The 26,981-nt window shown below is 34.0% G+C and overlaps 1 protein-coding gene across 1 annotated transcript; it reads right to left on the bottom strand.

Moving 5' to 3' along the window:
• Positions 1-18,121: 18,121 nt before the first annotated feature.
• Positions 18,122-19,102, bottom strand: LOC131621947 (uncharacterized). Its single transcript, XM_058893015.1, has 2 exons — positions 19,040-19,102; positions 18,122-18,939 (listed from the first exon to the last, which is right to left on the bottom strand). Exons 1-2 carry the CDS (start codon positions 19,100-19,102, stop codon positions 18,331-18,333), a joined length of 672 nt encoding a protein of 223 aa, XP_058748998.1. The 3' UTR covers positions 18,122-18,330.
• Positions 19,103-26,981: the final 7,879 nt, after the last annotated feature.

Raw genomic sequence — 26,981 nt, 5'->3', positions numbered from 1 at the left:
ACACCTCCTGTAAGGCATACCCTACAAGATTAGAAAATATGCCCATTTATCCTTAAAGAATAACTTGCGGTGAGGGCCAGAATCTACATGCAAACCCTGAGGAAAAACCAAGATAACAACATTTTGAGGAGGTCCTAAGGGAAGAATAAGACCCGCGATAATTCTAGGTGGCTGTATTCCATGTTTAAGAATTAGATTTTTGCTTTGTCTCCAATTACATCTGCACAGAAGTATAATTGACATCTCGATGTGAACACAAAGAAGGGGAAAGACAATAATGAAAAACATAAAAATATCAAGCTTACTGAAGGAAACACGAGAACAAGATCCCATGAGCAAGGAGACATCAATGAAGCGTTTTAAGCATTTTTATCGGCATCATCCAAGGGGACAATGCCCTTGATATAGTCTAAGCGGTAGAGGAAATCCAGCAACCTCTTTTTTATGAAAAAAGTCTTCAACGTACAATTCCTTTTTTCCATGAATGTATGAGCCATTCCCCAAGAGGAAGTGCTTCGCCCACCAGTAGTGAGGAAACAGAAGCTTACATTGATCTTTCATTCCTGACTCTGCCTCAAATTTAGTTGTGTGTGTGGGGGAATGAAGATAGGTAACTGTTAGAAAGTATAGGATAAGTATTTTTAGTATCGTCTCCTCAAGGATTGATGCGATATTATCGCCGTTCTACAGCTTAGTGTATTTTGAGTTAAGGCTCTGGATGTGTTTAGTATCATGAAAGATAAATAGCATTAAAAGAAATTAAAGACAATAAATTCGGGTTTAAAAACGATTTGGTAAAACTGTGTCAAGATTAGTGTTCATTAGTTTGCTTCATATGTACTCTAAAGATTATATATATGAACCTATTCATGATTAATACAATCACGTATCCTCTCGATACTGTTTATCTCTAAAGCAATATCGTGATTATTATCATATTCACCGTCAGATGATCTCTCATGCCGACAATCAACATGATAATCTTAAAAGCTTGATACTTGTGAATATCAACTCACAAATCTATCTCTAGAGTTTGTTTATTGATAGATGAATATCTTTTAGTTCTAGCTTTGAAACATATCTCTCAATAGTGATCCAAAACAACAAATGAAACATAAATAACAAGATATTCACCATGTATTAATCATTAACCAAGTTCATACATAATAGATCAAAGAAAGTACATATTTACAAACTAACTACCTCTAATCTTGACACAAGATGAAACTTAGCCCTCCATATCCATGGAAGCTTCAACAACAAGCAACAAACCAAGATTTAGTGACATCAAACTCAAGAAGATCAAAGAAAGATGTTTGGAAATCTTGATTTTCTCTTAAGAACAAATGGTTTTTCTCTTCTTCTCTTGCCCTAACTTTCTCTCCAAATGTGTGTTATGATAAGAAGCAAGCTAACCATGCCTAATCATCAATTTTATGTGGCTAAGAACAAAAGTTGAAAAAGTAGGTCCGCTGAGCGGAGGGGGTCCGCTGAGCGGAACAGTAAAAATATCTGTTTTGTCTTCAAGGTCCGCTGAGCGGAGGTAAATTTTCTGCTCTTCACTGCCCACGTCCGCTTCAGCTCCGCTGAGCGGACTTGCTGATGAAAAAAACTGCTGCATCCCTGCCTGGGTCCGCTTGGACTCCGCTGAGCGGACCTCCTTGCACAAAAATTCTTTTTTTTGCATTCCATCCTCATTGCAAGCTTGCTTTGATCATTCTTCTCATTCCATCTTGCCCAAAAGTTGTTAAAACCTAAAGAAAACATAACAAGAGTTAATAAACTAACTTAATTTAGAAAATAAACATAAATTTATTTATTTACATACTATTATATCAAAAAGTAATCAAATTTGGCACAAGAGTTTCAGAAATACCACAAAACATATATACAAACTATGCACAAATGGGATTCTAACAACTCTCCCCAACTTTGATCTTTGTTTGTCCTCGAACAAAGCTAGCTCAAAAACATACATCATCGAATCACATGAGGTTAGCAACATCAATTGAATGGTTCAAACTTGAGTTACATACCTACAAGATAAGTCTTCCTTGCTTGTACAAGATTCTAACATGACTATGAACCACTTTCTGAACACAAACTTTCAACACAATTGCATTAAAGAGATAATGTTCATGAATGAATCACCTATGTTTCACTTCACAAAAATAATTGAAGGACAATTGCCATGATAGCATAAAGGATAATTCACACTCCCTAGTAATGATGCACATCCAAAACAATTCATATATTCATCTATACTATGCACACGAGACAATAGAGACAAAGATCACTGAGGACTTCATTTGGTTGTAACTTGGCCTGGGTTCCAAACAAGTGATATTATATGTACACGGCCATTGAAACAAAAAGGGTGAATGATCATGGAAAGCATTATTTATGTACAACACTACTAATATGTTACCCTTTTGTTTTTCACCATACAATGCATCCTTTCCTTTTCTTTAGACCATTAACACATTTTTTTTTTCTTTTCTTTTATCATTGTCTTTCCTCTTTTTTTTTTTTCAAAGAATGCATTGCACCACCATATTCTTTCTTTTCTTTATCTTTAAGAAACATCTCTCCCCAACTTTAAACATTTCTATCTATAAAGACATCAATGCTTTCCATTTAAGGTTCAAGTACTATTGGGTTAAGTGTTTACCAAAGAAATTGTCAAGTGAATCACTTCTCTTTATCAAAATTCATTGTGTTTTTCTTTGAGTCACTTGACAAAACAAAAATTTTAGGCTCAAAATTGGTTACAAAAGATCACACACTCACGGGTAGCCTTGTTTAAGGTGGTTTTTCTCATACTACTCAAAAAAAATTTGCCTCGATCCCTTCTAAGCTCTAATGTCTCATACAAAGTAAGATTAAACATGAATCATTTGAGTTAACATCAATCACTAGAACACTCTTATTTTTGTACACAATGGAAGTCCACTCACTTATCTAGTTTTGTCCTATTTTTGATTCAAACACAAACAAAATTTCTAAAATGCAATGTGATCAAAACTTTGTGTAAAGTCCTTAATTCATAGTCACCTTATAATCTACAAAGCAACAAAATACTTACCTTGGTATGAACATCATCAAGAATATCATCATCACCATCCAAATTTTTGATGTTGACACACCTTATCACTTTTTCTTCTTTAGAGCATCACTTCTATTCCAAGACAAACACAAAAAAATTATATACACCTTAACATATAATATATGTACACTATTCTACTACTAAAACACAATATTATAACAACAAGGGCATAACTTGCCCACACAAGCACACATTACTTAAACCAAATACTTAAACAACAAAGGCATAAGTTGCCTACAAAATATGTTCGGGTGGCACCCACGGCCACCAAAGTACAACAAACCTCATCCCCATATGGATGGCACAAAAGTAGTTACTAATACTAACAAAGGTACTAGAAATTATGCTACTAGTTCAACAACATAAAAGTAAATAACAGAGTATTATAAAACTAAACATAAACTACATAAACAACAATAATAAAAAAAAATCACTGAAAATCCTCAATCCTCCTCATCATCCTGCTCCATGCCATCTCCTTCCTCTTCTTCCTCTTCACCATCCCCCTCTCTGAAAAATGGCCTCTCCGCAGGCCATGCACAATGAGCCTCATAATCCTCATTAGTAGGAAAAGAGGGAACATCCGCCGGGTTGACTTGGTGGCGATAGAGCTTGCACAGAGAATCATGAATCATCGCCTGCGATCTTCTGTTAGCATCAAAATACGCCCAATTGTACCTGCAAGCTAATTCTTCATTATACCTACCACCAGCAGGAGGAGCCATGTTCTGTGGCTGAGGATGCTGCTGGACACCTAGCTTGGGAGAGCAGTGCCTATGCACATAACCTGCGTCCACAACACTAGTGGATTTCATGCTTGCAACATTAGGGAACTCCACACCTGCATTCCTACATAATCCCATAATCAAACTTGGAAAACCAAGCTGAGCAGACGGCTTTGTCCCTCTTTTGGTACCACTTGAAGCCACAATCCTAATCTCCTCAGAAATGATTTGAGCCACATCCACCTCTCCACCTGTCATAATCCAAAACAAAAGACAAGACATGTCAATGGTTAGGTCAGATGTGTGGCTTCTCGGCATGACATTGTTCAGGAGGAACACTGTGTACAGCTGTGCCATTTGAGTCATGTTCTTCCTGTCCATCTTCTGAATATAACCCGAAGGGTTAAGAGTGAACCCTCGGTGCTCAAAGGATAGCAGATCAGCAATCTCCTGCATGTTCCAAGTCTTTGCAGCCTTTTTTCTTGCATACTCACACTTCTCACCTGCAGCACGAGGAGACGGTCTTCCCAAAAAATTGTTAATTGCATCCCTTGAAAAAGAAATGCCCCTACCTCTCACATAGGACGTGTAAGTGTACACCCTTCCCTCAACCGGAATCGCATTTGCATAGAACTCACGCACAAGGTCCGCATTGATTTGAGTATCTGGAGAAATCAGAGCTTCCCAATGGCGTTCCGCGATATTTTCCAGAAACTGATGAAAGTTACCTCTGTGCGAGAGGTCAAACACCTTTTCTGGCCAAATCTTCCGACCAACCAATTTCTCAAACCTCTCCTGCTGCTCTGGTCCTAGAAACCTATGGGAATCGAAGGGTGGTTGCGGAGCAGCTCCTGAACTCGAGCCTGTCAATTGCCTAGCTCGCTTTCCCCGATCACTTCTTGACGACATCTACAAAAAAACAACACAACATCGAACACACATCGTCAAAATCAACATTTATAGCAATTTACATGTCCATTAGTAGTGTGAAACCAGGCCCTACACCATTACATAACATTCAGAAAACAGAACTAAAATTCTGCACTCAGCAGGGTCCGCTCAGCGGAGGGGGTCCGCTCAGCGGACCTGCGCAGAAATTCAAAAACACCTGCAGAAACAGGTCTGCACCAGAACAGCCATGGGGTTTCAAACCCCTCTCAATCACAAGTAAACATACTACAACAAACTATGAGAGGAAGGATATTCACATACAATTGATAAAACCCTAAAACTTAAAATCTAATCTAACCTAAATCTAAAACATAAACAAAATCTACTACTAAAGTCAAACCTAAAACACAATCTAACCTTAGTTCTACTACCAAAACACACTAAATCCTAAGAGAAACATAAATCTACAACCCTAAAATTTAAACACAAGATTGCAACAGAAAAGAGCACATACCTTATCTGAAATTTGAAGAGAAAAAGACTTTGAAGCTTTGAAAATGGTGGAGATGGAATCAAGTGGAATCAAGATGGAGATGGAGATGTTTCAAAAGTGTGGTGAGTTAGGGTTCTGAACCCGCTCAGCCACAAATTCCTTTCTTAATTGGGCCTTTGGACCGGTTTGGTCCATTGGGCCTCTCTTTTTTTTTTCTGGTTTTTAGCAGGTCCGCTCAGCGGAGGGGGGTCCGCTCAGCGGAGCAGTAAAATTCTGGTTTTCCTGGTTTTTCAGCAGTCTGTTCCACCCGATTTTTTTTTCCACCAACTTTTCAAACATCCCAAAGTACATAAAACAGAGAATACTTACAATGTTGGGGTGCCTCCCAACTAGCGCTTTGTTTAACGTCGGTGAGCTCGACGGTCCGAGGCGGCTTTACGGATCAAAAATCGGAACGGATTCCGAATTTCGATCGACTTCACCACCAAGATACGGCTTGAGTCTTTGACCATTGACGGTCCAACTTTCATTTGTTGTCGGGTTTTCAAGCACAACCGCTCCATAGTCTTTTACTTCTTTGATTCGGAACGGACCCGACCACTTGGATTTCAATTTGCCCGGAAACAACTTCAACCTTGAATTGAACAATAGAACCATTTGGCCTTCTTTGAAATCCTTCTCCACAATCTTTCTATCATGATATCCTTTCACTTTCTCCTTGTAAATTTTGTTGGATTCATAGGCTTGTAATCGCAATTCTTCCATCTCAAGCAATTGCAATCTTCTCATTTCACCACTTGCCTTCGGATCAAAGTTAAGCAACTTCAAGGCCCAAAATGCCTTATGCTCCAACTCCACAGGTAAATGACAACTCTTCCCGTAGACCATTTGAAATGGAGTAAAACCAATCGGTGCCTTGTATGCCGTACGGTAAGCCCATAAAGCATCATCCAACTTTTGTGACCAATCCTTTCTTGACGACGAAACTGTTTTTTCCAAGATTCTTTTGATTTCTCGGTTGGAAACTTCGGCTTGACCATTAGCTTGCGGATGATAGGCCGTGGTTACTTTGTGCTTCACACCATATTGTTGTAAGACTTTTTCAAGCTGTGTGTTGCAAAAATGTGAGCCACCATCACTAATGAGAATCCTTGGTGTTCCAAACCTTGTAAAAATGTTTTTCTTCAAGAATTTGATTACGGTCTTTCCATCCGCTTTTGGACACGCTAACGCTTCCACCCATTTTGAAACATAATCAACCGCAACCAATATATACTCACAACCAAAAGATGAAGGAAATGGTCCTACAAAGTCTATTCCCCAACAATCAAACACTTCCACTTCTAACATATTTGTCAATGGCATTTCATTCCTTTTACTCACTCCACCACTTCTTTGACAAGTATCACAACTTTGTGCATGCAAGTAAGCATCTTTGAACAACGTCGGCCAATAGAACCCGGATTGAAGAACTTTTGCCGCCGTTCTTTGCCCACCATAATGCCCACCATAAGGTGAATTATGACAATGCCACAAGATTCTCATTGCTTCTTCTCTCGTCACACATCTTCTTAGCACACCATCCACACCAATTTTGAACAAGTATGGATCATCCCACACATAGAATTTGGCATCATGGAGAAACTTCTTTATTGCACTTTTACTCCAATCTTCCGGCATCCAACCCGATGCCTTATGATTAGCCATGTCAGCAAACCACGGCCTTTCTTCCACCATGAATAACTTCTCATCCGGGAATGATTCCAAAACCTCTTCTTCTTTATTTGTTACCTCTTCATTCACCAACCTTGATAAATGATCCGCCACCAAGTTTTCCGCTCCTTTCTTGTCTCTAATCTCTAAGTGGAATTCTTGTAGCAACAATATCCACCTAATGAGCCTTTGCTTTGAATCCGGCTTGGTAAGCAAATACTTTATCGCTGCATGGTCAGTGTAAACAACAACTTTCGAACCAATTAGATAGGACCTAAATTTTTCTAATGCATATACAATAGCTAGTAGTTCTTTTTCAGTTGTTGCATAATTAATTTGTGCTTCATTAAGAACCTTACTAGCATAATGTATAGCATGAAAAATTTTTCCTTTTCTTTGACCCAACACCGCTCCTACCGCATAATCACTAGCATCACACATTAGTTCAAAATCAAGTTTCCAATCGGGTGCTATGATTATGGGTGCGGTGGTCAATCTTTGTTTTAATTCATTAAAAGCTAAAAGGCATGCATTATCAAAAACAAAAGACTTATCTTTGTTGAGCAAGTTGCTCAAAGGCTTTGCAATCTTTGAGAAGTCTTTGATGAATCTCCTATAGAATCCCGCATGGCCTAAGAAGCTTCGAATTCCTTTGACATTCGTTGGCGGTGGTAGCTTCTCAATAACCTCCACTTTTTCTCGGTCGACTTCAATTCCTTTGGAAGAAACTTTGTGACCAAGAACTATGCCTTCAGTAACCATGAAATTGCATTTTTCCCAATTGAGGACCAAGTTGGTTTCAACACATCTTTTCAACACGGCATCCAAATTCTTCAAACAAAGATCAAATGAGGCTCCAAAAACGGAGAAGTCATCCATGAAAACTTCCATTGTCTTTTCTATGAAGTCCGAGAAGATAGCTTGCATACATCTTTGGAAAGTGGCCGGTGCATTACACAATCCAAACGGCATTCGCCTATAAGCAAAAATTCCAAAGGGACAAGTGAACGCCGTTTTCTCTTGATCTTCCGGATTGACCGAAATTTGGTTGTACCCGGAGTAGCCATCCAAGAAACAATAGAACTCTTGACCCGATAACCTTTCCAACATTCGGTCCATGAAAGGTAAAGGGAAGTGATCTTTCCTAGTAGCTTGGTTAAGCTTTCGGTAATCAATACACATCCTCCAACCCGTCACGGTTCTTGTCGGAATCAACTCATTCTTTTCATTTGTGATCACGGTCATTCCTCCTTTCTTTGGTACCACTTGGACGAGACTCACCCATGCACTATCGGAAATAGGATAAATCATTCCGGCTTCCAATAGTTTCACCACTTCCTTTCTTACAACTTCTTTCATTGTAGGATTCAACCGGCGTTGAGGTTGAGCTACCGGTTTAAAATCCTCTTCCATCATAATTTTATGCATACAATAGGCCGGACTAATTCCTTTTAAATCGGAAAGAACCCATCCTATTGCCTCCTTGTTAGCTTTCAACACATGAATTAATTTCTCTTCCTCCTCTTTAGACAATGAACCACTAATTATCACCGGCTTCTTACCACCTTCTTCAAGAAAAACATATTTCAAATGGGGCGGTAACATCTTCAATTCTAATTTGGTTTCTTCCACCTTTGGCTCATCTTTCAACTCCTCCATCTTTGCTTCAAAAGGACTTATCTCTTCAAAAACATCAAGATCTCGCAAACACTCTTCAATCTCTTTTTCTTCTTCTTCATTGAGAACATCAAGAGCTTTGGTTAATGTTTTCTCAAGAGGATTGAACACATGAGCTCTACTTTCAACTTGCATGATAACTTCCTCCATAGCATCAATTCTAAAACAATCACTTGTATCATTTGGATGTTTCATTGCTTCCGAGAGATCAAAACACACTTCCTCATCTTGGAACCTCAATTTCATCAAACCATCATCAATGTCTATCATCATCCTTGCCGTCTTCATAAAAGGTCTTCCTAGAATCAACGGGGTATCAACATCTTCCTCCATATCAATGACAACAAAATCAACCGGAAAGAAGAACTTGTCAACTTTCACAAGTAAATCTTCCGCTATCCCAAAAGGCATAGTTGTAGACTTGTCGGCTAATTGAAGTGTCATTCTTGTATTTTTCATATCCACAATGCCTAACCTCTTGACCATGGATAAAGGAATCAAATTGATACTTGAACCCGTGTCAACCAAACCTCTTCCAATATGAATGTCACCAATAGTAACCGGCAAAGTAACTCTTCCTGGATCTCTTTCCTTCCTTGGTAAAGTACTTTGAATGATGGCACTACATTTAGCATCTAGGACAACCGTTTCGGGCTCAGTGTAACTTCTTTTCTTTGTGAGAATGTCCTTCATAAACTTGGCATATTTTGGCATTTGCTCTAAAGCTTCTCCAAAAGGAATATTAATTTGCAATTGCCTAAATATGTCAAGAAAACGAGCATATTGCTTCTCATTATCTTTCTTCGAAGGCGCACGAGGGTACGGTAAATTACGAACGGGAGGACTCGTAACTTTCTTCTTTCCCTCTTTAATCTTTCTCTTTTTCTCTCTATTTTTTTCTTCTTCTTCCTCACTTTTTTCTTCACTCTCATTTTCAACTAAGACTCCCTCATTTTTCTTTGGTTCTACTTCACTTTCCATCTCTTTCTCCTTTTCTATCCTAACTTCCTCCTCCTCGACCTCCTTCTCCACTTCACTTTCAAGCACCCTCCCACTCCTAGTTACAATCGCTTTGCAATGCTCCTTAGGATTGGTTTGAGTGTTTGCCGTGAATGATGGTCCGGGTTGCTTCTCGGCTAATTGTTTTGCAAGTTGGCCGACTTGAGTCTCTAAATTCTTTATTGCCGCTTCATTACTCTTTTGATTCGCCATTGATGCTTGCATAAATTGATTTAGAGTCTCCTCCAACTTTGAAGGCTTGTCTTGAGAAGGTTGTTGTTGTTGATAAGGACTTTGTCTTTGTTGATAATTATCTTGTCTCCACCCTTGACCATATTGCGGTGCATTAGGCCTTTGTTGGTATCCACCTTGGTTTTGGTAAGGAGCTTGTCTTTGTTGATAGCCTCCTTGATTTTGATTCGCCATGTAATTCACTTCATTCACCGGTGGACAATATCCGGTAGGGTGGTCTCCACTACAAAGCTCACACGAAGCAACTTGTTTGTTCTTGTTAGGATCATGTAATTCCTTGAGTTGTTGAGGTAACCTTGCCATTTGTTTTGTAAGCTCCTCCACTTGTTGAGAAAGAAGCTTGTTCTGAGCAAGAATAACATCATTGGTTCCTAATTCAATAAGTCCCGGTTTCTTTTGAACAACTCCTCGGTTATGTTGCACCTGATGATCATTCCTGGCCATTTTCTCAATTATCTCTATTGCCTCCTCTGCTGTCTTAGCCATCAAAGAACCTCCAGCAGTAGCATCCAAAAGAAGCTTCGGTTGAGGTTGTAAGCCATTACGAAAAATATGAATCTGGGTGAGTTCATCAAAGCCATGACTCGGACATTTTCTCAACATTGACTTATACCTTTCCCATGCTTCATTAAGAGTTTCATTCACACCTTGAGAAAACACTGAAATTGCTGTTTTTGCTTCAAGCAACCTTGACTGAGGAAAGAACCTATCCAGAAACTTTTCTTCTAACTCATTCCAATTTGTCATGGTTTGAGTAGGTTGATCAAGGTACCAATCCTTTGCTTTACCAATCAATGAGTGAGGAAATAATCTTTTAAACACTTGCTCTTCCTCTCTTTCAGGTGCTCCGACTGCTCCGGCAATTTCATAGAACTTTGTCAAGTGTGTATATGGGTCCTCATGATCAAGTCCTGCAAAGGGACTAGCATAGAGTAGTTGAAGAATGCCAGTCTTCATTTCAGAATTTCTTGCATTGTTGTCATTTCGTGCAAACTGGGCTGCTCTTCTTGGACTGTTAGCACATGGTGCTCTTGGAGGTGGTGGTGGTGGTGGATCATGATCTCCATTCCCTGCCATCTCTTCTTCTATAACTTGCGGTGTTGATGAAGTAGTTGCTTCTTGGGCTAATCTTCGTTCTTTGGCTAGTTTCCTTCTTCTTCTGGTTTTACTGTTCAATCTCCTTGCAGTTCTTTCAATTTCTGGATCAAAAAGAAGCTGATCTGCTGGGACACTCCCACGCATAAACCAGAGCTGAAACACTAACCAAAAAGTGAGCAAAGACTAGGTAATAATAATAATATTTATACTCAAAACACACAAAAACTATTGCTATGCTTATAATATCTTAACGCCAATCCCCGGCAACGGCGCCATTTTGTTAGAAAGTATAGGATAAGTATTTTTAGTATCGTCTCCTCAGGGATTGATGCGATATTATCGCCGTTCTACAGCTTAGTGTATTTTGAGTTAAGGCTCTGGATGTGTTTAGTATCATGAAAGATAAATAGCATTAAAAGAAATTAAAGACAATAAATTCGGGTTTAAAAACGATTTGGTAAAACTGTGTCAAGATTAGTGTTCATTAGTTTGCTTCATATGTACTCTAAAGATTATATATATGAACCTATTCATGATTAATACAATCACGTATCCTCTCGATACTGTTTATCTCTAAAGCAATATCGTGATTATTATCATATTCACCGTCAGATGATCTCTCATGCCGACAATCAACATGATAATCTTAAAAGCTTGATACTTGTGAATATCAACTCACAAATCTATCTCTAGAGTTTGTTTATTGATAGATGAATATCTTTTAGTTCTAGCTTTGAAACATATCTCTCAATAGTGATCCAAAACAACAAATGAAACATAAATAACAAGATATTCACCATGTATTAATCATTAACCAAGTTCATACATAATAGATCAAAGAAAGTACATATTTACAAACTAACTACCTCTAATCTTGACACAAGATGAAACTTAGCCCTCCATATCCATGGAAGCTTCAACAACAAGCAACAAACCAAGATTTAGTGACATCAAACTCAAGAAGATCAAAGAAAGATGTTTGGAAATCTTGATTTTCTCTTAAGAACAAATGGTTTTTCTCTTCTTCTCTTGCCCTAACTTTCTCTCCAAATGTGTGTTATGATAAGAAGCAAGCTAACCATGCCTAATCATCAATTTTATGTGGCTAAGAACAAAAGTTGAAAAAGTAGGTCCGCTGAGCGGAGGGGGTCCGCTGAGCGGAACAGTAAAAATATCTGTTTTGTCTTCAAGGTCCGCTGAGCGGAGGTAAATTTTCTGCTCTTCACTGCCCACGTCCGCTTCAGCTCCGCTGAGCGGACTTGCTGATGAAAAAAACTGCTGCATCCCTGCCTGGGTCCGCTTGGACTCCGCTGAGCGGACCTCCTTGCACAAAAATTCTTTTTTTTGCATTCCATCCTCATTGCAAGCTTGCTTTGATCATTCTTCTCATTCCATCTTGCCCAAAAGTTGTTAAAACCTAAAGAAAACATAACAAGAGTTAATAAACTAACTTAATTTAGAAAATAAACATAAATTTATTTATTTACATACTATTATATCAAAAAGTAATCAAATTTGGCACAAGAGTTTCAGAAATACCACAAAACATATATACAAACTATGCACAAATGGGATTCTAACAGTAACCAACAAGAACTGATCCGCAAAAGGCAGTAGTTCAGAAAAATATTCAAAAGCCCGTATCGTCGACACCAAAAGAACTAGCTCTCATTCTCTTGCCCAAGCTAAGGTACTCCCGTTGCAACGGAAGATGTGAAATATAAAATCAATAGAAGGTTTTCCCCTCGGATACTCGTATTAATACTTATTAGCCTTTACATATGCCCAGCTGGTGCGGTGAAGTTGAGATGGAGCCACCATTGAGTAGTTGAAAACACCTACCTTAAAAGTGGTTAAATACAAACGAATACCCAAAGATGAGAAGAGATACTCATATATGGGTAAAGTGAAATCGTCGTACTCATTACAGATTCTATCATCCTTACAAGGGATAGTAGAACCCCAAAATGATAATTCACCCACTTCTGAAAAGGCTGCATTTAAACTTCTCGCTCTGGTGAAGATTGAAGTGGTCGATAAGTATATGGAACATTCCCTCGGATATGATGGGTTCACCAGACTCCTTCTTAGAATTTTCCGTGATTTGTTTTCCATATCCCATGAGCAGTTTCAAGTGTAGGAAAGAAATATTTCATAAGAGAAAAGAGGTAACCACTCATGTATAAAGAAAAAGCGAACCCTAAAAGAGAAGTGGCTTTGTTTCTTCTAATATGTATGTATTGACAATATGCAAAGAAAGGTGTCCTATCAACATTCATTTCTCCTGCATGTAATACTAGAGTGTTTCGGTTCCTTATAAAGATCATAATCACTCCTCTGAATAGACGTTTGGTGTTGCAAACAGTTGAAGAATAGGAAACATGGTCTGTAACCTGGGACTAAAATCCTTCAAACCTTCACGCTGTTATTTGAGCACAAGGGCTAGGGGCAACTTTTTTGGGCGATCATATCTCCCTCGATCTGACAATATCTCTAGTGATTCGACTAGCTACCTTTATGAAAAATATCCTAGGTTTGAACATATCGACTATGTACTTAATTAACTTCTAGAATATTCACCTGACCACTAGAATATCGTGTGCCCCGCTGTATGCGATTCATGTCTCGAGAATATCCTACGATCCTCCGTATTTCACACCTGAAAGATAGCGAGATAGTTATTCATCTTCCCAATATATACAGAATGACGTCATTTCGAGTAACAAGTTTCAATCATAATTTGAATACTCTTTCATCATTCACACACTGACTTGATGCTTGGAGTATTAACCTTGTAGGTACACACCCGCTCCGTCGCATTGAAAGCTCTCCTTCGCCATAGCTTCTACCACTCTTCATATTTCTAGTTCTGGAATAGAACAAGTTATAAATATGACAACCTTTAAAACTTTACAACTGAATATAGGGATGAGATGAAATTCCTAATACGGAAAAACTTGTAAAGGCAATATGGTTGAGTGAAACCTTTGGAATATCTAAGAGGATTAAAAAAACTTTTAAACACCTTGAATTTGTGTAATTCATACCTATTAAATCTTATAGAATTAAAAACACTTTGATAATAGGGTTTATTCTTAGAAAATTTTGGTCATTGTTTTCTTATAACTCAATAGTAATCTTTTGTTACAATTTTTTAAAGTAATGTGAATATCTCGTAGTAGATTATTTAATCAAACTTGATAAAAAAGCAATTATGTTTTTTTGTATTTATTTTATCTTCGTATGTAATGTTAAATTGTTGTCTCAATGTATAAAGAATTTTTTTTTTGAAAGTTATTTATTTTAATTGTCATTGTTTTTTAGTTTTATACATCAAATTTCTTATTATGAATGAACCTTTTAATTTTATAACATCTGTCATTATTATTGTGGAAGCTTACTTTAGAAAAAGGAGAGGGTTTCTCGGCTATTAGAGTCGGAGTAATGAATGAAATAGAGTTTGACTCTAATATTATTAGAGTTTCACAATTTTCCAAATTACTTTTCGGTTACAAAAGCTTATTAACCATAAAATTGCAAACTGATAACAACACATACATTCTGCCCAAGCAGATGATGAATTGATGAGATCGGCAATTAGACAGGAATTATATTAACCCATATAGTACTAATAATTTATGCAACTACCACCACTTTATAAGAAGGTTGGTTCTGTAATTGAAGGGACAAAACCACATGTCCCATGTTGAGACAGATTGTACCTTGCTTCTAGGAGCTGTCTTATTGTACCTTCTTTTCTCATGAATATGGATTTATGTTATTTGTAATGAAAGGCCATAATCAAGTAGTAAAGTTTTATGGATGACACAGATGTTAGATTTTTGTACCAGACATAAAGGCATTATTAACATAAATATATAATCTGTAATTCAATGGATAAGGTTCTATTAGGAGGTAAAGCTTTGCATTTGGATGAAAATCTAATTTACACTAGATACCATATAATTACCAATAAATTAAAAAAAATAAAATTCCATCATTCCACACTAAATGTTTCTCTAAAACTCAACATGTTTGAATTTATTTTTCTTTTCAATTTTATCTTCTGAACGCACCTTGTATCACTTCTATAATGTTATTCATATATGAGTTTACATTAAAAATGAATTAATTAATTTTTATGTAAGTTAAAATACCATTACCTTTTGGAAAAACTAGGGTATATATATATATATATATATATATATATATATATATATATATATATATATATATATATATATATATATATATATATATATATATGCAAGAAATGGTAAACTTCATGAATTTTTGCACAAATTGTTGCTAAATAAAAATCGGTAGAAAATTTCAAAATAAAAACTTTATTAGCTAGGGGTTAAGCCCTTAACAAATTTCTTTTGAAATTTGTGAGGGGCTTAACCCCACATAAATTATAGATAATATTAAAAAAAATTAAAATTATTACAAAATGGCATTAAATATATATATATATATATATATATATATATATATATATATATATATATATATATATATATATATATATATATATATATATATATAATTTTGTAGAAATAAATTTAAATAAAACTACATCATTCATAATTAAAGTTGAAATACAAATTAATATATAAAACTAAAATTATCTGAAAAAAGTTAAACATTAAACATTAAACAAATTGATACACCAAAGATTTTAATTATCTTAATATTCATCATTCTCTTCTTCCTCTTCCTCTTCTTGCTCCTCCTCCTCAAATGCCTAAATCTTTAATCGTTTTCCATACCTTACCCGCAACATCCATCTCAACCGGCTCCTAAAATCTTCTATTGCCTTGCTTTATATTCGAATCATGTCTGCTTTCGCAACATAACGCCCCCCCTCCCCTCAAAAAATGAGTTGACGACACCCTTGACGGCGATACTGAACACCTCATTCGAACACTTTTGTTTCGCCTTTTATTTTTTTTGGTTTAGGAGGGTTGAGAGCTGGATAATAAGATTGGGAAATTCCTTGGCTAGCCCTTCTTCCTTTACCAAACTAATTGCACTTTAGCAACAATTCCCCCCCCCCCCCCCCCCCCCCCCCCCCCCCCAACTCACGTAGCTTATGCTAATTGGATCAAATTCTTCTTGGTGGGCCAACATATCCCTTTGAGCCCACTACTACAAGGAACATCAATAAAGATGTCTTTTGATTAAGATAACCGTGGTAAAATATGGTGTGCTACCTAGTTTCATACCACTGCCACACGCATGTGATGAAAAGTAACACACTTACTATCCCATTCTATTATCATAGTTCATCTTCCATGATGATATTTATTTTTCAATAATGACAAAAAGTGTAGGTGCAAATTAGGTTCGACTCCAATTCAATTAATTAAATTGATGTGTTCTGTTAACTTTATAAAACACGACTGACAATTTTAAATAAAATATACTTAAATAAAGTATTATTGTATCTATTTTAAAAATTAAATGAGTAACTTAATGAATTGTTTTATTGCGGAAAATACATTTTATTAGGGATGACAATTTGACCCATCCCCAGTGGATACCCACAAAAATATCCACATTGCGTAGGGTAAAATCCGGAAAAAAATAGGTACGGGCACGGGTAATTACCCATTAAAATATGTGGATATGAGCGCGGGTACGGGTACCTTATTACCCACTCCGCCCCATACCCGCACTATATATTTATATAATGTCATTTATATTTTTATATAAAAAATTCATGTTTCTAAATTTTTTTAAAAATATATCGCTATTAAATCATTACACATTTTAATAAAAGTGTTTATTCGTTTCTTAACTCAACAATAACAGAGTAAGGATCCACTCCATTTCCTTAAAAGAAATGGAGGGTCCATTACTATAGTTTTGTGTGTATAAAGTTAAATAAATAATAAATATGTGTCAAATGTCTTAGAAATACGTGTAATATACACACAAAACTATAGTAATAGAAAAGAAATGGAGTTTAAGAAATGGAGTGGATCCTTACTCACAATAACATGCATAAATTTTTTAATATTGTTAAAAAAGACTTAAATTACATGATATTTTATAATTAAATGATTTAATTTTACTATAAATGCGGGTAAACGGGTACAGGTATGGACATTGAGGTATCCACAGGGTACGGGTACTAGTATGAATATTTATACCCACGCAGGTTTGGGCTCGGGTACGAGAATTTTTTTAAACTGCGAGTATGAAGATGAATATTATAATACCATACCCAAACTCTGCCCATTGCCATTCCTATATTTTATTTTTCAATTTTTTAAAGATAAAAAAGTAAAGAATTTCCTATTAATATATTACTTAAAAATTAACATTCGGTGTCTCAAATGTGTAGGATGTGATTAATATTGAATAAAGATTCTATACACTAAAGGTAACGGATAACATAAAATGAATTTAAATTTATTTTTCTTATTAAAAATTTTATAGGATTGAGCATTTATTGAGTATATACAATAAAATAGAAAAATGTCTATTTTAAAAAATACTGAAAAAAAAAAGTATGTTTGGTTTAATATTTGGAATAGACAAAAGTAATTCTAAAAGTGTAGTATTAATTTTGGAGTGATTATAAAGTGTTTGATTCTTTTAAAGTAGAATTGATTCTACTCAAATCTGAAATTGGTAGGTTCTGAATTTAAACATTATTTTTACACTAAATTTTATTGTTCAGCTCAATTTTACCTAAATGTATCGAAACATAAATTAATTATATTAAATCTAATTATATTAATTTAATTCTATTAAACTCAATTATGTTAAAATCAATTCGGTCACATTCAAATCAAATATTTATTATATTATTAATAAAATTTTAGACTCTGTTATTCTCAAATTATTTAGTTTTATATTTTTCTTTAATTATTTTAAGTAACTTTATGTTTTTGTTTCTTTTCTATCAAATATTAATGTCCAACCAAGTTCCATGTACTAGAACTTTTATATAATACCAAATAGGTAAACAAAATTAAGAAATAGTAAGTAGTATATTTTTTATCTCGATATCATGAGTAAGAAACTATAATGATTGATTAAGAAACTATAATGATTGAATTTGATGTCTTCACATTTGCTTTGTACAATTGAAATAAGATTATCTTTTAGGTGCCTCACAATTTAAGCAAAATTCAATGATCTTTTCTCCAAAAATTAAATTGAGAACTAGTTCATTACAAAAATATGGCTGCAAGGTTTTGTTGTAGTGGTTGCAAAATTTGAATTTTATGCAATAGGCATTGTCGAGTTCAAGTGGTTGCAAGATTCAAATTCTATGCAATAAGACGTTGTCGAGCTCAATTTGTTGCATGATTTGAAATCTATGCAATAACGCATTGTCTGAGTTCAAATGGTTGTCGAGCTCACTTTTTTTGAGGAAGCCTGATTCGATAAACATGTTCTTCTCCTGTACATGTATCAACCTTCACAATCCACCGACTTCGAGCACTGTTACTCATTCCAGACCTAAATTTAGAACTATTAGCATTATTCTCCCCAAATCTTGTCACCAATAACCCTTCTCCAATAGGAAGCAATTGTGTTTTTGATTTACATGATGATCTCCAAGACCCTTTACAACTAAAAGCATTGTAACCAACAACAACTATATCCCTTTGCTTATTACCATCACCAATTTGTACTAATTTCACAATCTCTTCATGGTTCACAAGATTACAATCAATTACCACAAAATCAGCTTGGTTTAATACATCTAATTCTTGTGCTTCTTTTCCAGTAATGAACTTCACTTCATTAGCAGCTACTCCTAGGAAATTCTTGGATGCAATTAGATCTTCATGATTGGGAACAATACATATTACATTTCCATTAGTTTGATTAGCAGCAGCAATTAATGCAAGTGTTGTTGAATCAGCTGCAGCAGCACAAGCAACAACCATTAATTGTGCATTGTTTCCAGCTGCTAGTGCTGATATAAATTCAACAACAGATGGTTCTTTTTCCTTTGGATCCTAATAAAAAATAACTAAAAATCAGACCAGAAAATTTTTAAAGAATAAAAAATATATTAATTGAAGAGTTATCTAGAAATTATTGATGACTACTACTCACCATTTTCAAAGTGTTGAGATAGGCTTTAGTTGCTTTTTCTGCAGACCAACTACTACGAGACATTTTTTTGCTTTTTGTGGATGATTGTAATTCCTCTACAAATTTCTTTTGATGAAAACGTTGTGTATTTTGAATTTGATTCTAGAGGTTATATATTAGAGAGAAAACATGGAATCTTAGTATGTTTGGTACATATAATAAAAATACAAAACTAACAGACAAGACGAGTTTTAACCGTGTACTGAGTTAACTAATAGAGCAATTCTTTTTCTTTTTTGAGCATTTCTTATCTACTAAGCATTGTGATACAAACTATCCTCAAAATTGAAAAATATTAACGTAATCATTCAAATTTAAAAAATAAAAATTTAGTCTATTAAAATAAATAATGACAATCTAAGTATGACATGTAAGCCTAATCAAAACCATATTTTTTAGAACGTTTTTAAATAAATAATCTTATAGAAAAATTTAAATGCTAATTAGTTAATAAACTAATGGACTTGAATTATATTTTAATAATAATAATAATATATATATATATATATATATATATATATATATATATATATATATATATATATATATATATATATATATATATATATATATATATATATATATATATATATATATATATATATATATATATATGAGGAGGGATATATTTACTCTATGAGTAAGTTATTATAACTTACTCCACATGTTGACCATTAATTCTTTTCAATCTAATGGTTAAAAATAATAAGTAATTAAATGTGGAGAGAGAAAACTATTACTTATTATTTTTAACCATTAGATTGAAAAGAATTAATGGTCAAGATGTGGAGTAAGTTATAATAACTTACTCTTGGAGTAAATATATCCCTCATTTCTCTCTCTCTCTCTCTCTATATATATATATATATATATATATATATATATATATATATATATATATATATATATATATATATATATATATATATATATATATATATATATATATATATATATATATATATATATATATATATATATATATATATATATATATATATATATATATATTAAGTGCAACGCCAAATTTTTAATTTTTTTAATAAGCGAATGTGTATTAAGCAACATAAGGGGCGCTAACCCAATACAAGAGAGACAAATACAAAAGACATGGATCCAAAAACCACCCACCAACCAACGAAAAGGAACAATTAAGCCCTAACCATATTCGATGGTTTCGCAAACCAAACGTCTAAGTCAACTTCTAAACCTCTATTGGCAATAATCGAAAACCAGTCCCCTCCATAGATATTATACAAATCAAAACCTCCCCTACGTCCCAAATCTTGTTAGAAAAACCATAGCATTCCCAGCCCTCCAAATGTTCCAGGTAATGAGTAGCTAGAAAAACAAATCAAACGAAGGACGAATAATAATCACAAAATTATCATAATTGTGATTTATCACTTAATGTTTTTAATTTATATTAGTTAGAATTTTCATTCTTTTGTTCTTCTTTTCTCATCGTGTTTTATTTTATTTAGATTGATCTACAAACTTTTTTATTCGAACATTTTACAATCAATTCAAAACCTTTTTTTTCCTAAGTGAAATTTGCATTAAAATCAAGCACAAAAGAATGCTTAACCCGAATATAAAGGGAAGGGACAAAAAGAAACTAGCACTATTGTAAAATATATCTCCAGTGACATTATATTACTACGACCATTTAGTCACCATAGTAATATTTCATTTCTTACGCGCATAATTTTTTTACTTTATTGACAAATCTTTTCATCAAGGTTTCTAAAAACAATCGTGATCATAAAATTTTGGTGACAAACTTCGAATTTCTTACATTTTTCCATTTTTTTCAAAAAAAATATGTGTGTCCCTTAACATTTATTGTTATTTAAAAATTGAAAGTATAACAGCTATGATTGTTTCATTCAACGGTGGTTATGTGTTCCATATTTCACTACAGTTGATGCTTACAACCTTTGTGAAATTCTTTCCACAAAATTAAAACATAACAGGTACTTTATTCCGTCCATAACACATAAGGGTTTCCTAGAGACAGAGACGACATCGATAGCGAAATCTACACCATATTCTTTCATTCCTAGAAACAAAATATTCATCCTCTTCGAATTACACTACGTTAGCATTATCTCTCTCACGCTTCAGAATGTTTGTGTTCTTCGCTAGGGTTATTGGTTTCTTTTTTTAACACATAAATGATGTTGGCTTTTGTTGCATTTCATGAATGGTGTTGGTCATGTGTATTGTTCATGTTGTCTTGTTCATGTTTTATTCCGATTTTGTGACTATAACTTGGTATAGTTACAAATAAAATAATTGGATTATTGATTAATGTCATGAATTGTATTCGTGGTTATGAATATGCTTTATGTTTTAGAGTTGGATATGCATGTGCATATAATCATAATAGAATATTCTGCGTGTAGCATTAGTGTGCCATTCAGATTAGTCTTTTTATATAAGTTTCAAAATTTGTTATGGATCGTAGTTGGATGAAAGTTGATAGATTAGGTCCGGTGTATGAGAAGGAGTTCTAGACTTTCTTGAATTCGTTGAAAAAATCTTCTTGTCAATAATGGTATCTTTTATTATCCTTTTTGTTGTTTGTGGGAATATAAAAAAAATGGTCAAAGAAAGAAATATTACATCACCTATGTTGTGATGAATATGTCAAAATTATACAACATGGACATGGCAAGGAGAAGTGGATAAAGATCAAAATGTGGCATAACAAATGGATGATTTTAATGAAGATATGGATGATCGACTAGAAGATATGATCTGTGATATTGTAGAATCCTCTTATATGAAAGTCCATACTTATGATACTTTATGTAGCGACAAACGCCTTTATATAAGGGGTTGTTACACTTGGATTTTTAACTAGAAGGACATGTTGCAGGGAAGGATGCTTAAAAGTATGTGGAGAAGGATGCTTAGACAATATGGAAGTTAAGGGTGAAACTCGTGAATAAAATGAGTACCAATTTGTTTCCTCCAGTGACTCTGACTAATATTTCGTTGGTTGATTAAGTTTTTATGCATGATTAATGGCTATGTAAGCCAATTATTTGGAAAGATTCTACAATCTTTTCTTTACCCATATGTGGGTCTTTTAATTGTGATGAAGTGATTTCTCTACATGGGTCAGATAATGGTTCCTTTTGTATATTATTTAGTTGGTGCTTTTTTTTTTGTTTTTCCTGTGATTGGGCCCATTCTGGGCTGGATATTTCTTTAATACACCTTGTCCATTTTTTGCCAAATAGGGGGAGATGAAATTGCTCTGATATTTTGATAATCATGTATTAAAGAATGTATGTAACACGTTGCATCACATCTTGCATGTTGTATTTTATTAAAAATAGGCCAAGGGGGAGTTTCTTATTACATCTGTTTGACGTCATTTTCTAGGCAGTATGTGAAGTAAGATGTCATGAAAAGAATCGAGATATCATGCCTCCTAGTGTTCAAGTAAGGAAACAACATTTTAAGCACAACGTCCCTCGTTATGTGAGACTTCCTCTCTCACTCTGATCTGCTTCACGCGCAAGGCTTACTAAGTGATTCTCACACTATTTAAGAATTTCTTTCAAAATTTATTTAATCAAGTTTTAAATTTGTTATGAGGTTTTTGGAATAAGGAAGTATAAGATCAATTTTAGAAAGATTAAATTTGAAGAATTCTCATATGATCAAGATTTAGTCAATCAAATATTTTCAATCAATATAATGGAATATTAGTTTATTGTGCCTTTGGGAAGTTCAACCGCGTTCAAAGATAAAAACTCCAATGGACCTTTTAAGTTGAACCTAATTACTCATTAATGAGGCATTCTCCTTTGTGAACACTCATACCTTGCACAATTAAGCTAGGCATGTTTTTTTTAGTCTCTTGTTTAGTTTTGTATAGTACTCTTTTCCCGAGTCTTATTGTAATTCTAATTATTAAGAGAGGATATTCTTGCATTTAGTTAGTTCCCTCTACACGTACGAGATGTTGCAGTACTAAATTGGGTTACCAATTCGCGTGTTCTTTACTTTATCAATTTATTGCATATCTTAAGTATTACATATGCATTCACATTGTCACAATATTGTGTCTGACATTCTGTTATCTGAGAAAAAAATTTCAAACTTATAATTGATATTTCTCAAAACTCAAATATCATTGGCATACATCTGAAAACATATCTAAAAATATAATTTCATAAGTTCATCAAGCCCTTAGTTCCATTCACATAAAATTCATAAACTTAATCTCGTAAAGATAAAACTTAAAGAAACCCGCCTAGAAATAGATGATGATTAGAAGTGATGATGATGATCTTCTTAATTGTTCATTTATCACTAAGTATTACTTAATAGATTATTTATAGTTCCTTAAACCATAATTAGATTTAAATTGGCTTGAAGAGTCATAAAATATCTATGAAATGACAAAAATGGATTTCATGGTAAAATGTTCATATTACCCTTATTCTTATTTTCCAATAATTTATGAAATAACGGAAACTTCAATTGGTGAATATATTGGCTTACTGTACTTAAGAGAGTTAAAGGAAAGTAACAGAATGAAAAATAATTCAGAGAGTCGAAGAGATTACAGCAGGATTTTTAGAGGTCAGACCATTCTATTGGCTTACTGTACTTCTCAACTACTAATAACTTTTGAGCTTTTACCATGTTATGCCTATGAACCTTATTACAATTGATTGAGATATTTTAACATACTGATCCCTCAAACAAAATAGAGAGTTTCACATGCTCTGCTTACGATCTAAAAACGAGATAACCTTAACAACCAAAACTTCAAAAAACCGCACTCGTGATGAAACAAATATTAAGCACCATTATAACTAAAAAACCTCACGAGTGTATTTCACTCACAAAGGCAGTAAGATAACTTTAAGTGGATATATATATAGAGAGAGAGAGAGAGAGGGGGGGTTAATATGATGAGAGAGTGATTAGAAATCAAATTATGGTGTGTAAAGTAGTGAGGAGATACCCCGCTTATAAAAGAGAAAATATAGCTAAAAAAGATAAATGATTATGTCATAGGTATAATCAATTATGTAATAAAAATGGAAAGTTTTCAAATTGCACCATTACTAATTAATTGTCAATCATAATAATAGATAATGAGACTTTACAAATGAGATAATTGACTAGACAAAATGAATAATTGATTATTCAATGTAATTTTCACTCAGAAGAGAATATTTGAGTTTGTAACCAACTAGATATATTTGAAATATATTTTCTAGTGATTTTATCAAAAAGAGAGGGTCCTCAAAAACAAAATTGTGCATGTGTCATAATTGTCTTAGTAACTTGTGAGTTTCTCCAACTCTTTTACAATACTCTCGTCAACGGACACTGTGTTAAGTGCACGGCCGGCGTAACTAGTTTTCAAATTTCATCTATGTCATAACTTTGAAGTTTCAAGTTCCTTTATGCATTATCTTTTACTTTAGAACTTCATTGAACCCTTGAATTTTCACACCGATGAGGCTCGAGGTAACTTTAGGATGAGCAACATTAATGTAAAAAATTAATGTAAAATTATTATAAAATCAAAATTGAATGTTTTACTTGTATCAAAACATGAATGTAGACTTTGAAATTGAGTTGTATTTGTTGCCTTATATAGGACCCATCTACAAAATCACTCGAAATAAGTAAATTGATGGTAATATTAAATTCACAAAGAGTTGATATTGTTATTATATGGTTACTTTTGGTTATATATATGTGTGTGTGTGTGTGTGTGTGTGAGAGAGAGAGAGAGAGAGAGAGAGAGAGAGAGAGAGAGAGAGAGAGAGGTGTGTTTCTATTTATATGTTAACATCTATTGTTGATGACAAACATTATATATGTAAAATAAATTAGCATATGTTAATAAAAATATTAAGACAATTAAAATTTACAGAGGGTCTTATAATAAATGATAAAATATTTCTTCAAAATTTATAACATTTAAAGATGAAGATAATACATAGTGTCTGAAACACATTTATATGACAACAATAAAAAAAATACAGTGAAATTACATTAAAAATAAGAGATAGTGTAGTAGCTCAAATTATTCTTTTGATTATAAGTAAGATTATGCTAAAGCTAGCACATTCAACTTATATTGAAGAAACACCAATCTCCAAGTAACTATCATTTTATTTTCTTGATCCTCCTTTTAAATCATGTTGAACCATTTGATATTCATAGATAAGAATGCTACTCATTGCTTTTGTCCTAAAGGTAACATTTGTATCCTTTCAGACCAATTTAAATTTAATAGTCTTGTAAAATATTCCACCTCCCTATAGATAAAAAATATAGTCATTTAATGAATATATAATAATTAAAATATTCAACAATTATATAACAATGTTGTCATTTATAAAATTTTGATAAATATTTGTTTTGATTGTGTTATATATAATGAATTGTTATATTAGCAAAGAGTTCATAAGAGGCGAAGAAAGAATGGAAAGGTGTAACTTATAGCCACAATAGCTCTCGATCTCCTATTTAAAAGTTGGAGCACACATCATTTGAATGGGTCTCCCATTCCTCAAATACACTGTCCACTTCTTGGATGACTCTTCTGAAGTGTGAAAATGTAGGAAGTGGTGTTTCACAAGTCCATATTAGTGCGGAGTAGGAGTAAAGGAAAAGTTAAACATGTTATCCTGAATAATAAGGGGTTAACTCCCTCATTTCCCAACTCATAGAGGCCATTGTTACTTTATGTGGGTCGAATATTCAGGCCTTAGAACTCATATAATTACCTCAACCCTAAGGGTGATGGGGATAAAACTAATTTAGTCAGATACCACATATATAAAACTTATGACCTCCTTATATAAGCAAGCTCTAAACCCTACAACGAACCCTAAAAGCCTATGCCAATCCATAACCACCAGGGTTTTCATATATTTTACTTTTAGCAAGTACAATAAATGCTCGCGGTTGGGTTTAATAAACCACGCATAGGTCATCATTACTACACTTGTCTAGATTGTTCTCCTCACATATAATTCCTCCATCTATCATGGTAAACATGAAGGTAGAAACTCTTACCAATAATGAATATAAGAGCGAGGAGAACATCATGTCAGAGTCGCGAGCTTCCATGGATAATTTATGTCACTAATATCAAACCATTGAGGATAACATCCTCCACATCCTACAATGCCTCAAAGAGGTTGAACCAATATAAGAGGCCGAAATACTAGACCATCAACCTTTTCGATATTTGGCAAGGCTCATTTGAATCTTCAATAAGGAAAACATGGAGATGTATGAAGAAGAAGTGGGTGGGATAGCCAACCAGGATGGCCATATTGGCCCTCTCTCGCTCAAATCATAGTTCCAAAATTACATGTCCTCATATCTAGTATTGGAAATTTTGATTTATTGTAAAAAAGAAACGATCATATCCTCATTAGTATATAGAAACTCAAAGTCTTAGACATTGAAGCATTTAATATCTGAGTCCTCATTAATTCTTGGTAAGAACGGGAAGACAAGAAATCACTATCAAAACTACAAGGGCTCTCATCGCTTCACAGTCATAATTCATGAAGTTAGTGTACAATCACTCCTTGAACTATCGAAAACCTAATAATTATCTTTAAGAATAAAAAGAGAAAATGGAGAAAAGAGTCATACATTGAATTAGCGTGAAGAGCTTTGAACCTATTGGAGTTCTTAGCTAAATGGATGGAAGTATGGTAGGAGAGAATGCTAAAAAGATTGAAGGAGGAAAGCTGAAATATTTTTATAGGGAGAGGAAGTCCAACCGTAGGGGTAACCTACTTCCTTCCATTAGGCATCTCAATAGTTTAAAAAAAAGAGGAAAAGATTCAACACAATAAAAACATTTGTTCGATCTTATTTAAAAGTAGTTAAAAAA

The sequence above is a fragment of the Vicia villosa genome, unplaced genomic scaffold (genome assembly GCF_029867415.1).
Source record: "Vicia villosa cultivar HV-30 ecotype Madison, WI unplaced genomic scaffold, Vvil1.0 ctg.000015F_1_1_5, whole genome shotgun sequence".
Taxonomy (NCBI): domain Eukaryota; kingdom Viridiplantae; phylum Streptophyta; class Magnoliopsida; order Fabales; family Fabaceae; genus Vicia; species Vicia villosa.
This window is presented reverse-complemented; position numbering and strand designations above follow the sequence as displayed.

Bases quoted from the DNA above. Each gene is read 5' to 3' on its own strand.
- LOC131621947 (XM_058893015.1), bottom strand. From the start codon at position 19,102: ATGTCTCGTAGTAGTTGGTCTGCAGAAAAAGCAACTAAAGCCTATCTC. The intron at 18,940-19,039 runs GTGAGTAGTAGT...ATTTTTTATTAG, and splicing joins ATCTCAACACTTTGAAAATG to GATCCAAAGGAAAAAGAACC.